General features: G+C 34.0%; 1 protein-coding gene and 1 long non-coding RNA gene across 3 annotated transcripts; one reads left to right on the forward strand and one right to left on the reverse strand.

Moving 5' to 3' along the window:
* Positions 1 to 3,667: 3,667 nt before the first annotated feature.
* On the reverse strand, positions 3,668 to 6,870 carry LOC113753928 (pentatricopeptide repeat-containing protein At1g05600-like). Of its 2 annotated transcripts, XM_027298206.1 has the most exons (3): positions 6,696 to 6,870; positions 4,122 to 5,401; positions 3,668 to 4,016 (listed from the first exon to the last, which is right to left on the reverse strand). In XM_027298206.1, exons 2-3 carry the CDS (start codon positions 5,374 to 5,376, stop codon positions 3,856 to 3,858), a joined length of 1,416 nt encoding a protein of 471 aa, XP_027154007.1. In that variant the 5' UTR covers positions 5,377 to 5,401; positions 6,696 to 6,870; the 3' UTR covers positions 3,668 to 3,855. The 2 variants fall into 2 exon arrangements, with proteins under 2 accessions (XP_027154007.1, XP_027154006.1); XM_027298205.1 differs by having other exon boundaries at positions 3,668 to 5,401.
* A 1,557-nt stretch (positions 6,871 to 8,427) lies between these two features.
* On the forward strand, positions 8,428 to 12,811 carry LOC113754209. Its single transcript, XR_003465150.1, has 8 exons — positions 8,428 to 8,951; positions 9,950 to 10,029; positions 11,296 to 11,451; positions 11,543 to 11,812; positions 11,904 to 11,991; positions 12,083 to 12,207; positions 12,318 to 12,377; positions 12,448 to 12,811. It is a non-coding gene; the product is annotated as an uncharacterized LOC113754209 (long non-coding RNA).
* Positions 12,812 to 13,169: the final 358 nt, after the last annotated feature.

Raw genomic sequence — 13,169 nt, forward strand, 5'->3', positions numbered from 1 at the left:
CATATTGGTCATTATATACTAGAGCCTAGCTACTAGTTAAAAATAACCACTAAGAATAAAACAATAAAAGAACAGTATGATCTAAAATTATTCATTCACAGTGCATATACTAGCGATATTTGAATCTTAAGTTTTCAACATGTAACATATATTTAAATATGACAGTATATATGTATACCGTCAATGTAAGTTTTTTTATACAAGAATTCTACACCATTTACACTTGGCGGACAGAAGTAACAATGGCATAACGTTGGCCCAATAGCAAAGAAACATGCCGCGATTTAGTCAAATTATGTATTGCGCAAAGCTGCTGCAGTAGTATAAATTTTTTTTTTTTTAAATCAGCCTACTGGACAAGTAATAAGTTCAATTCAACTTGCTTGTGGCTTGTTAACAAAAATGCAAAATATCTTATTACTTGATTACTAGTAACCAAATCGCATATTACTTTGGGAAATGGTTGGGTTGGGTGGCAAGGTGAGAGGAATTATACGTAGAAGGTCATGTGTTCAAGACATTCCACTTATAAAAAAAAAAAGAAGAAGAAGAAGAAAAGAAAAAAATTTGTAGATTACTAGTAGCGCGAAAAAAATAAGATACTTAGACCCTATTGGATAACTTAATTCAACCCTTAAATTTAATAGGTTTAGAGTTAAAATGTCCAAATGTGTTTGATAATAAAAAAGGAACATTTTTAATTAATTAAGTGGTTTTGAATTGCCTAAACAAAACATATTACAAAAAATAAGTGATAAACTGTTTATTTATCATTTAATGCAAATGCATGATATATAATTGTGCCAAAATAATTTTTTATTTTTAATAGATTCAGAATTAATATATTCAAATGTGTTTGATAATAAAAATATAACTTTTTTATTTAATTAAGTGGTTCGGAATTGGCCAAGCAAAACATACTACAAAAACTAAAGTGATAAACTACTCACTATCACTTAATGCAAATGCAAGATTTATAACATTTATTATGCCAAAATAATTTTTTTTACTGCATCTATGGATGTTAATGAAGAAGCAAAAGAAACTGTTGAAGATTGTCCTAATATTTGTTTCACCTCAAACAAATTTGTTTTTTCTCTGACAAATCTGTTATAATGTATTTTTATTTTTATTTTCTAGTTCATTATTTTTTTAACATCTTATTTTCAATGAAATTAAATCATATATATAACTAATAAAATATAACATTTTAATAACATCACTAATAAAAAAATTAACATAAAGAAAAATTTATTAAATATATAAAAGTCAATGTTCAATTGTTTATTATTATCTAACAAGCATACTGTATTCAGTGTTCAGATTTACGCCGGGGGGAGGGGGGAATGTAAGTGAGAAGTCTCGAGTTCGAAACCCCCACTTACACTAAAAAATATATTTAGATTTACATAATGAATTGTATGAGATTTAGTACTTAATAATTTAATTTCTTAATGGATTAAGATTTCCCTACTTCAAATTTCAGATTTCAGAATTAGTGGGTAACAATGACAAGTTATTCATTTCATAGAGAAAAATATGAAATCATTTATCACCTAATTAATAAAACAATCCAACTTATTCGTGAATAACTTATCAATAAGGAAAAAAAAAAAAGAACTTAGGGTAAAATATAGAAAACTCCCTTGTGGTTTGATTTGGGATTCACTTACCATACCTCCTTATTGTTTAAAAACCTCCACATAACCTTTTCATATTTTGGACTAATTTGGAATTTGGATGGAAATCATTCAAGTTGGCAGAGTTTGAGGTACACTTGCGTATCAACTCATCACTGGTGCAAACATCCTTCTAGGTGACTAAAGAAAAGCAAATTAATCACAAAACTAGGAGAAATGATATTGCGAGACAAGGCTGATGGTGAAATACTAACATGCAATGGATAGGAGGAGCCGACAAAGGCATCGATGGCAGAAACTGTAGATGAATATGTTAATTGCCTTGTTTGGATGAGCAAGGTATAGTCCTTAGTACTAGAGGAATCGTGAAGAAGAGGCCAGCAACTGGTTCAGGAAAAGTAGGGTACAAGAGCATTAATCGTGACAACCTCATGTACTGTTACGAAAGTGTGTAATTATTCTCAATCAAGAGCTAAACATTGTCCTGACTCAGGAACTACCCTGTGGAGATATTTATAAGCTCTTACTTACCGGCATAGAAACTACTACACAGGGAGTGATATTGATCAACATTTAACTCAGAAATCAGCTGTCAATTCAGATGCCATGGGGTTCGAATGTAAAACATAGCTCAGAAGCTTTAACTGTCATACAGAATTGAAAATTGACACAGTGATATAGCCTAGAATACAATATATACACTAATTAACATCCAGTGTACGAGAGAAGCGTCAAGCGGACTAATTTGTTGCTGAACCCAGTGCATAAGCAACCAAGAAAGAAAGAAAGAAAAAAAACCCCTGGCTTTATTGGTAGTACATGGGAACAGAAGTCAAAAGTTCCGAAAAAATCATATACTGAAGGGGTTGGATAGAAAAGTAACTTCTTAAGGCAGAGACAGTTACGATATATATTTCTCTTGAAGACATGCAACAAAAAATGCTAGCATGTCTAACATTGATCCATGCACCTGGAGAAGAAAAGGGGAGGCAAAACTGAACCCCACATAGTCAATAAAGTTTAAAAAGTCTCCCTCTGGGTTCAGATCTGTCTTATACCAAATTTTAATCACCCAATCATGATTATCTCATATAAACAAGGTTCACAGGGATAATCATCTGTACAGAAGCATCAGCAGCAACTGAGAAAAATACGTCCAATAGAACCATGGAGGCTGCAGGAGTAATAAAGGAGAAGGGAATTAGTAGCTTTGCGTGCACAAGATCAAGTTTATCTACCCAGCATTAAGGAGTAAACTAGGGGAAACAAATAGTTGAGGCAATGCCCATAAATGACCTATACAACTAATATTAATAAACTGCAAGGTCTCTAACTACATTGACTTACTCAACTATCACCTTCAATTGGTGGCAACAGCAGGTAAATGTTTTCATTTCTGGACTATCTTCTTAATGACAGAAACTTACATACAAAAACATCAAGGCCTTTGACTACTAACTTGATTCATGCATCATATACAACTTTAGTTAACAAACATCTAGGATCAATCGTGCAGGGTAAATGACATCAATACCTAGCACTCAGCTTTTGCACGTTCTTCAACAACCGGCAAAGCCATTGGGCATGTAATTGGCAAGGCAAGTGAACCTCCACTCCCTGAACATTGACTTAACCCTCCTTGCTTCACAAAGTAACATCCAGTGAACTCTGAGGATACCAAATAAATAAATGCACCATAAAAGTCTATGTACAGGACTAATGGAATCTAGCAAATTCAGAGCATAAGATAAGCCAAACCAACTAAAAATGCTAAGCACTGGACATCACAAATCAAAATACGATCGTTGGAGATAAAGTGTACCTGGATAACGTTTGGACATCATGCTTCTAAGCATTACTTTCCAGAATACCAGAACAAATGCAAATAAGCATACAAAGCCTGAACTAGAAGCATCAATGGAGCTCTATTCATTCATCAGATCATCTTTTGGTGAGTGAGTGGATGCCAGATTTGATGATTAGATACATTCAAATATTTAATAAACATACTCCCAGTAAAAAAGGCAAAATTTCAATTAGTATTTCAAGCACACGTCAATTCAGTACAAAATATTGCTTTCTTCCGTTCTTCTATCAGCTTTAATTTACTAATTTCTTGGATTGTTGGGTGAAAGTAATTGCATATACAACTTTCTATGAGCAACCATCAACCAGTACACGGACCTAAATACAAGAGAATGCTCTAGATACACTATCAAGAAGAATCTACCAGTAATTTCATTGTGTCAGAGAAAGTCTGAGTACAAACAGATTCAGAACAAACTGAAGACACCAATGAATTCCATGTAGAAAGTTCTGGTATTTTTGCTTCACTGATTAACTCCTCCAACCACATGATGGCTTTATAAGAACTTCCTGTCAAACAAAGACCTTGGATGAGTTTATTGTAAGTTTCATTTCTAGGCCGAAAAGAGTTATTTGACATTTCCTCGACTATATTACTTGCTTCAACATATTTACCATCATTACAAAGGCCATCTACTACGAGAGTATATGTCTCGTGGTCAGGTCCACAACCAATCTGCCTGGACATCCTCTCTAAGTACCTGATGGCAAACACAGATTTTCGTCCTTCAGAAAGACCTTTTATTACAGCATTGTATAGCTTCACAGATGGAATGCAATTTTTCTCCACCATCTCTCTTTCAAGTACTGCTACTGCATCATCAACTCTACCATCTCTACATAATGCAGCGACCTTAGCTTCAAAGACCAGTGATGATGGTCTGAAGCCTCTGTCCTGCATTTCACTCAGTACTTTATCACCTCCATTAATCTTTCCTTCAGCGTATAGGTCAATGGCCATTGTTATGTAACCATCTGTATTTGGAACTCCACCTCTAATCAAAGCTTCATTTATCAAAACCTTTATGCTTGTAATATCAGCTCTGCCACCAGAATAACATTCACTAAGATCCAGATGCTGGTGGTATCGTTTTGGAGCCTTAAGTCCCTTTCTTAAAACTTTACCAAGAATATTTACTGCCTCCTCAACCTCTCCATTATCACACAGAGTATCCAAGAGAATTCTGTATATAGCAACATCGCTGCTGCTACCCTTTTGGGATATCCTCCAGAACATTGAGTACAGTAAATGCGTGGCTTCATTGAGCCTCCCATCTTGACAGAGACCCCTCATGAGAATCCTATAAGTTTCCCTGTCAGGATTGCAGCATTGGTAATACATTTCTTGGAAAACATTTAAAGCAAGATCAGAACGATTCAACCGACACAAAGCATTTATAAGCAAATTCAGAGATTGGGTCCTAGACTTCACTTCCCAGCTAGAAAAATTCTCCAGGAAGAGCAGATAAGCAGTCTCTAGCTTAGATTCTTTCACCATTATCTCCAAAAGTGTATTAAAAGATTCTGTCCAGTTCACACAGTTGAATTGGGGAAGGCTTCTAAATAGTGCAATGGCTTCACCTAAAAGACCGGCCTTTGAATAAGTTCGGATGGCACCAGCAAAAACTGAATCTCGACATTCACAAGAGTCATCTCTCATTTGGCAGATCACTTCCTTCATCTCAGCTATCCTGCCTGAGTTTCCAAGGATGCTGATAATTGTATTATAGACCGGCCCATTGTGACGATAACTAGGGTATCTGCATTTTGCCTCTCTAAATATTTGAAGAGCCTTTAAAGGGTTTTTCTGGCTCTTTATAATTTGTGAGAGCTGTGTGGGTATTAGAAGCCTTGGCCATCTTATATTCATTGTAGTTCAAACTTTAGACCTGAATCTGCAACAAGGCAAATATGCATTCTTCAGAACCCAAATATATTCTAAAACAAAGCTTTCTGGAAGTCATAGATGAATAATGCTGATAACAAATTATGCAGATAAATATATCAAAAAGGCCTGGGACAATAATACATGGCCTGATCATTATAAAATCAAGAAAATAAAGAGGAGCAGTGATTGTTTTCTGTTTCTCAATCAGAAAGGAGAAGTCACTCATAAGTTAACTAGCATATCCACTTTTCAGGTGTAATTCAAATTTTTGCACAGGACCAAAAATGGCAACTTATTTGCAGTTTTCAGAGAAAATATGAACTTAGATTCTGTAGTTGCTGCATGTTGTATAGTATTCTATTTCATATGTCATATTCCCCAATATTGTCCAGAAAAAAAAAAGGCATGTTAGGTTAACAGTCAATGCAGACAACGTGTTCACTGCTAATTCAAGAATACAAAAATTGCCTTCACTAGCTTTATGCAGGATTCAAAGTTCTACTGCTTGGACTAAATCTTACCAAGCAAATAGCAAATTTTGAACGGTAACCAGTGCAGTTAACATAGAGATTCTCTTTTCATTAAGAGAAGTAATTCTTCGATACAAAATTGTTAACTGCTTATTTCCAAACAATAAAGAGTGAGTTGGGAAACTGCACATTTACCTCTAAAACCACTACACTTTGTCATCCAAGTATTCAAGTCAGTCAGCAAAATGGATCAACAAACACAGATTTAACTGCCTTTTTTCTCTATCTTTTGCTTTGGCTTAGACTACATTTTGCCAAGCGCATAATGAAATTTGAACAGGAACCAATACAGTTAACGTAGAGGTTCTTTTTTCGCTAGGAAGAGTTGTTCTTCCACACAAAATTCTTAACTGCTTGTTTCCAAACAGTAAGGAGTGAGTTAGAAAACCGCACATTTACCTCTAAAACAACAACAAATTATCATCCAAATATTCGAGTTAGCAAAATGATCAAATAAAAGCAGCTTCTAATTGCCCATTTGATTCTTCAGCTTTTGTGCTGGCTATTTATCCTATATAACCATCACACAAAAAAAAAACCATAAAATTTTCCAAAAACTTAATGTTGCATTACTCAATTTTCATATGGGCATTTGGTCGAACACTTTTCGCATTGATACAAGTTCAGGCCATCTCCCCGTTCCAACCCAGCAGCCTCGAATTTTGAATTGACAAGAGAGCGATAAAAAGAGGGTTAATCATATTTTTAGCGTATATATTGCGGAGAATCATCAGTAATACTAATTAGTTGAGAATCAGAAAAAATTTGCACCTGTTTACTGCATGAACCTTGATATGAAATTTGGAAGCACCTCTGCCTGAGACCTCTCGTCTTTTCTAACTTCCCTCATCCCTCGAGTATAATAAAAAGAAAGTGTTGTTCATTGGAGCAGGCTCTCCTTTTTACAAGTGGCTTACTATTTATTTGACACTTAGGCTGAATTTTTTAATGAGGGAAACAATGGAACGGAGGCATACAAGAAACCAACGGAACCAGCAAGTAAGACATTACATTGCCGGGAAAATACCGGATTTCATCCCCAAACTTTGGGGTAAGGACACATTTGTCCCTCAACTTTTGGGCACGACACATTTGATGTCTGAATTAATAATTTTTGACCAATGTCATCCTCAAACGGCAATTTAGCCAATTTTTAACGGAATTGGTCACGTGAAAATCACATGACCGTTAAGTAAACTTAAATCACATTTTTAACAAAACCTGCCAGTTTCCCATAAAGAGCTGGTATGTTATGGACAATTTATTATTTTTTTTAACTTTCACATATTTAATTTATATTAAATACAAAACATACTAGTTTTCTTTTGAGCGCTATTTAACCAATTTTTCCTATAAAGAGTTGGTATGTTTTCCATAAAGAGCTGGTATGTTATGGGTAATTTATTTTTTTTTAAAACTTTCACATATTTAATTTATGTTAAATACAAAACATACTAGTTTTCCTTTGGGCGCTATTTAACCAATTTTTCCTATAAAGAGTTGGTATGTTTCCCATAAAGAACTGGTACAAAACATACTACAAAACCTGCTAGTTTCCCATAAAGAGTTGGTATGTTATGGGCAATTTATTATTTTTTTTTAACTTTCACATGTTTAATTTATGTTAAATACAAAACATACTAGTTTTTCTTTGGGCGCTATTTAACCAATTTTTCCTATAAAGAGTTGGTATGTTTCCCATAAAGAGTTGGTACAAACGTACTACAAAACCTGCCAGTTTCCCATAAAGAACTGGTATGTTATGGGCAATTTATTATTATTTTTTTAACTTTTACATATTTAATTTATGTTAAATACAAAACATACTAGTTCAATGGGTAAAAATATGTTATGAATAACTCAAAGTTTATACTTTTAATAGTTCAATGGGTAAAAATATGTTATGAATAACTCAAAGTTTATACTTTTAATAGTTCAATGGGTAAAAATATGTTATGAATAATTGAAGGGCCAAATTTTTACTATTCAAATAGTTCAATGGCTACTCAAATAATTTGCTCTTATATAAATAGTAAATGCATGCAAAGTATATGTAATTTTTAAATTTTGAGGGGAGCCTTTTGTAACTATTAAAAATCTCAAGGGATGTTTGTGAAATTATCCCTTTTCATTTTTCATGCTGATTATTTCTTTGCTTGCCTATTTTTCATTTTATCCTTATTTTTAGCTTTTTTCCCCCCTTACGTACGGGACGCAAGTGTTTATTGATGGATGCTTAGTCAAAATTGCCAAAAGTTGACTGATTGCATGCAGGAAACTGGCAGGTTTTGTTAAAAATGTGATTTAAGTTTACTCAACGGTCATGTGATTTTCACGTGACCAATTCCGTTAAAAATTGGCTAAATTGCCGTTTGAGGATGATATTGGTCAAAAATTATTAATTCAGACATCAAATGTGTCGTGCCCAAAAGTTGAAGGACGAAATGTGTCCTTACCCCAAAGTTTGGGGATGAAAACCGGCATTTTCCCTTACATTGCCCGTTACATTGTAATAGAACCAACGGGACCCATTACATTGCAATAGAACCTCTGTTATATGGCCCATTTCATTGCAAACACTCAAGACAAACAAGAAACTAGTATAGTAGTATCTTTTCTTTTCTTCTTCTTGGGTGAAAGTACCAGCACGTACTCTTTCCCTTCCTGTAGCAGAGATGGTTCCTTCACATGCTTATTGTACTTGGAAGCATGGAAGGCCTGAAATCCCTCAGAGATTAGGTGTCTTCTTTTTCCCCAAAAATTAGGGATTTTTGCCTAGAAAAGTGGCCAACCGTTTGATTTTATTCATTTGTAATGGAATTGGTTTTGCAGCCATCCAATTTTCCCATGAACACCATAATTCTAAATCATATTTTCAGGGATTTGATGTGATAGACATTAAGTGAGTAGTTATTTAGGTTTTTAGGTTTTAAAAAGGAAAAGAAAGGGAAGTGCCCATATAAAGGGTGTATTTCTTTCTCTGAAGACCTTGTGTTTGGAAGGGAGCTTCTTCTGCCTCTAGCTTTGGTAAGGGTCCTTTTCATTTGTAAATTAGATTCTAATTTTTTCCCTAAATATGTGTAGTCATATGTGGTAGAGATATTAAAATTAGTATATTTTTGGCTAAATGTTTCTCTTGGTTTATTCATGTAAAAATTTCGGCAAGTATTACATATTAGAATAAGACATTAATCGGTTGTTAAATCATGTTGTGATCTGTAAACTTTTTGTTAAATCATGTTGTGACCATCTGAAAGAAATTGGAACATTTTATGTAAATTTTTGGGGTACATTAAATCTATAAAACAAAAGCCAACTCCAAAGCCTTAATTGTCAACCCTTTTACTTCTCCCTCTTCGGACAACCAATGTGCCCACCTCAATCAACAATCACTGAACTTTCGCCATACTCCACTGTGAAGAATTTGGACTCGGAACAATTCAATCTAATACTTCACTTAATTAGGTTTATTCTTCTTTTCTTTTTCCTATTTAATTTGCATTGCTTGCATTCTTATCAACAATAAAGACTAAAATTGTCACTAAGAATATGTTAATGATTCATAAATGCCCTGACCTCAGAGTCTCTAAATCTGCAAACTATCACTTCCACCACAGATAGACATTTTTTCATAACCTTATAGGATCATGTTTTTTTTTTTTTCACCATTATATGACATATTAGTTAACAACTTATCTAAACAATGTTTTAGGCTCAGATCATTTGACTATGTTTTCACTAGCAGTAAAACTTAACAGAATAGTAAACGGATCAATAATGAGAGTTATAAGACCATCATTTATTAATTTAGTTGATTTTCTTCTCACAATGTACTTACTTAACTTGTAAACAAATTTTTATACTTCTAGATAATAACTAAACAATAAGTTTTATGGAGTTATGAAAATGGTGTCTAGCACTGCTACTGTAATTCTTCAATTTTCTTTTTCATTGTGAATCTTTATTCTTCCTTTTCTTATACTGATTTTGCTTTTTTTTTTTTTGCCTATGCTTACAAAATGTAGACCTATTTCTTCAACTAAAGCTGGCTATTCTATTTGGCGTGCATCTTTTGCTCCAACAAGTTGGCATATACAGTTCTCAGGTTTGTCTAAGAAACTAAATTTTGTGCTACTTTTTTTTTTGTCTAAAGGATTTGGATTTTATCTGCTGTTGATTTTATTACAGGTTGTGTGTCTCATGTTAAAAATTTTTAAGCTTCAAGCATATTAATTGCTATCTTTTTCATTTTTACATGATTGTGAGATACATGATGTAGTTAATGGTTTTCTTTCTGTTATGAAGAGTAAAAGCCTTCACATGATGAGAATGAATGTCTGTTCCATATAGAAAGCCTTGGATAGTAGTCTTCTTTTTTTGTCATGGACTCTGTGAGCAAAGAAAATTCTGATGATGTTCCTACTGTGATTTCTCAGTTTGATGTGGGTCAAATGATGAGGAAAAAAGATTGTAGAAAAAATGTAGCTCTTAGATGGAAAAAGAAACTATTAGATAGAGCAATAAAAAGTCATAGTGTAGGAACTTTGCCTTCTGCTATTGCATCTCCTTCGCCACCTGTAAATTTGAGTAATATGCAAGTGTGTACGCCTGCACTATTCCAGTTTACAGGGAGGCAAACTTCCAACCTGACAGAGTATCCTACACAAATGAATGTGAGATCACAGGCCAAAGCATCTCAAACAAACCAGCTTTTAGAGGTAGCCTCTATAGAAAATCATATTGTAGACTTTGCTAAGATTGTGACTGAGCCTTCTATTGTTCAGTCTCTTCCTAGGTTGTCTTTATTCGATATAAATTCAAATAGTACACAAACTGGTATGGATGCGTCATTTGAATTTGCAAATAGCCAAAGCATAAGTTTGAGACATCATCAGAAAGAGAAAGCTCTTACATTGAAAGTTCAGAGATCTCAGAAAAAACATTCAAGTCAACAAGAATGTATGAGATCGCAGATTATAGGGCTTCTTCCAAATGTCTCTAAATCTGTTCAGCCTCTAATACAGGATTTTGTCAACACATTTTCGCTACCAAATGCAAACTTGAATAGTTTGCAATCATGTATGTTTGTTCTGTCAGAATTTTCAATAGCTGAATCTTCCACCTATAGAAATCGACGGAAACAGAGAGTGCTTAACAACTTCACAAGTCAAGTTACTCATTAAGCCTCCATTTTTTGATAAATCTAGAATATATCAGACAAAAAATATTGTATCTAGAGAAGTTCTTCAAGCTTCTCAATTAGCTGTCAAGTAAATGAACATTCTTTTGCTGTTTCTTCAATTTTTAATTAATCCTATCATAATTGTAGTCTATATTTAGAATTAAATTCATCTGTTTGTACCATTTATAGATAAGCATGGCAGGACGCTACCTTCCAGTGAATGAGGCCGCTGAGGGAGTAAAAGGATGGACAGTACTAGCTCAGGTTGTTGAGAGAGGACATATTCAGTTGAGTCAAGAAGCAAGGCTTGTGAACTACCACCACTTCCTTCTCACAGATTCTGAGGTAACAAAAAAATAAAGATATTCCTTCAATTTTTGTATATATCTTTGACTATTTTACAAATTTACAGCTATTCTTCTTTATGATGCAATAGGGAACAAAGGTTTCAGTAGTCATCTATGGCAAAGATATCCGTTTTTTTTGCTGCTATGTTGATGCCATCCAAGAGATACTATATCTCCAGTACAGCTCTTTGCAAAGCAGAACCAAGGTATAAGGTCAATGACTACCCATATTCTTGGGTAATCCATAACAGAACGTTGGTTGATGAGTGTGTGGAGCAGGTTTCGCCGGTAATTCCGTGTCACTTTGAGCTCACAGCATTTGAAAACTTATTCAGATTTACTAACAGAAAATTTACAAAGTAAGTTCATGCTTTACCTTAGATAATCCCAATGTATTCCTTATGTTATCTTCAGCTTATCCTTAGATTGAAATATTCTTTTGAATAATAGATATCCAGGGTATTGTCGTGCATGCTTTTCCTTCAAGGGAATAGGGTCTTGATTCAATGACCAGAGACTTGGTTGTTATTAATTAAGAGTAAGCCAACTGGAACAAAAGAATATACTTTCAATTTACTAAATAAACCTATTACATTCTTTAATTCTTATCATATTTATTACTTTTTTAGAAAAAGGCCAATGCTCCTTACTCTGTGGAACGAATTTGAAGCAAATGAAGGAGCACAGCTGGCAAACACTATCGCAAACAACAACATCATCATAGCTATGAGAGTCAAAGTAATAACTTTTAACTGTAAGTTACAACTCCCATTGCTCAAGAAATTATTACTGCTTTGCCTGCCATACTTCAGCTTTAATGAGCTAATTATATTCTATTTTCTTACATCTATCTCTAACAACAAGACTTGCAAGTTGTCTGCTGGTCAATCCACCAACTCCTCAAGCCACTGTATTAAGGCAATGGTAAGCATATCATGTTTTATAATTATACATAAAGACTGGAAAATATAACATGCCATATTTATGTTCACAGGTATGGTCAGAATCGGCAGGAAATTGCACAACTAATTGAGGAGGCCAGTTACAAAGACTCAACCAAATTGCTGCCTCCGCCTAAAAATAATGATATCATTAGTGTTGAGAATGCTGTGAGCATGCTGAAAAATGTCGACCCGCTTCTGGTATGCTGCATGTAGTAACTATTAAAAGGCTGTAGATGCTAATTTGGAATGAATCATCAGATGTCCGTCTTACAGAGAAGAAAGTGCCGTTGAAGCTAGGTAAACAAGGCATGCAATTTTACAATAGTGCTCTTAACAATAATTCTGTTTTATTTTATTGTTTAACCATTATTCACTACTATCATATCCTAGATGCTGTATTGGAATTATCATTGATGATGGAACAAGTTCAATGTATGCAGTAGTGTTTGGTACAGATGCTAAAAAACTCATACCATTAACATGCAATATCTCTATTTTCTTTTGTCTATGATTGCATTGATTGGCTAGCAAATCTGGTAATACCCCTCTAGTTATTTTGCTATTCTTTCCAAGGACAAGACTCAATCGTAGTCAAGAAACAAAATTCCTAGCTGGAACTAGCTAAAATTTTCTTTTAACCAGCATTAAGATAGCCCATGTCACCTTCAATCTATGTTACTATTAAACTTTCTTCTGAAATTGCATCGTGTTTACATTTTCTAGTAGTCTATAAAATTTCTGAAAATACAAGGTATTGAGCATTTTTTTTGTT

The sequence above is a fragment of the Coffea eugenioides genome, chromosome 11 (assembly GCF_003713205.1).
Source record: "Coffea eugenioides isolate CCC68of chromosome 11, Ceug_1.0, whole genome shotgun sequence".
Taxonomy (NCBI): Eukaryota; Viridiplantae; Streptophyta; class Magnoliopsida; order Gentianales; family Rubiaceae; genus Coffea; species Coffea eugenioides.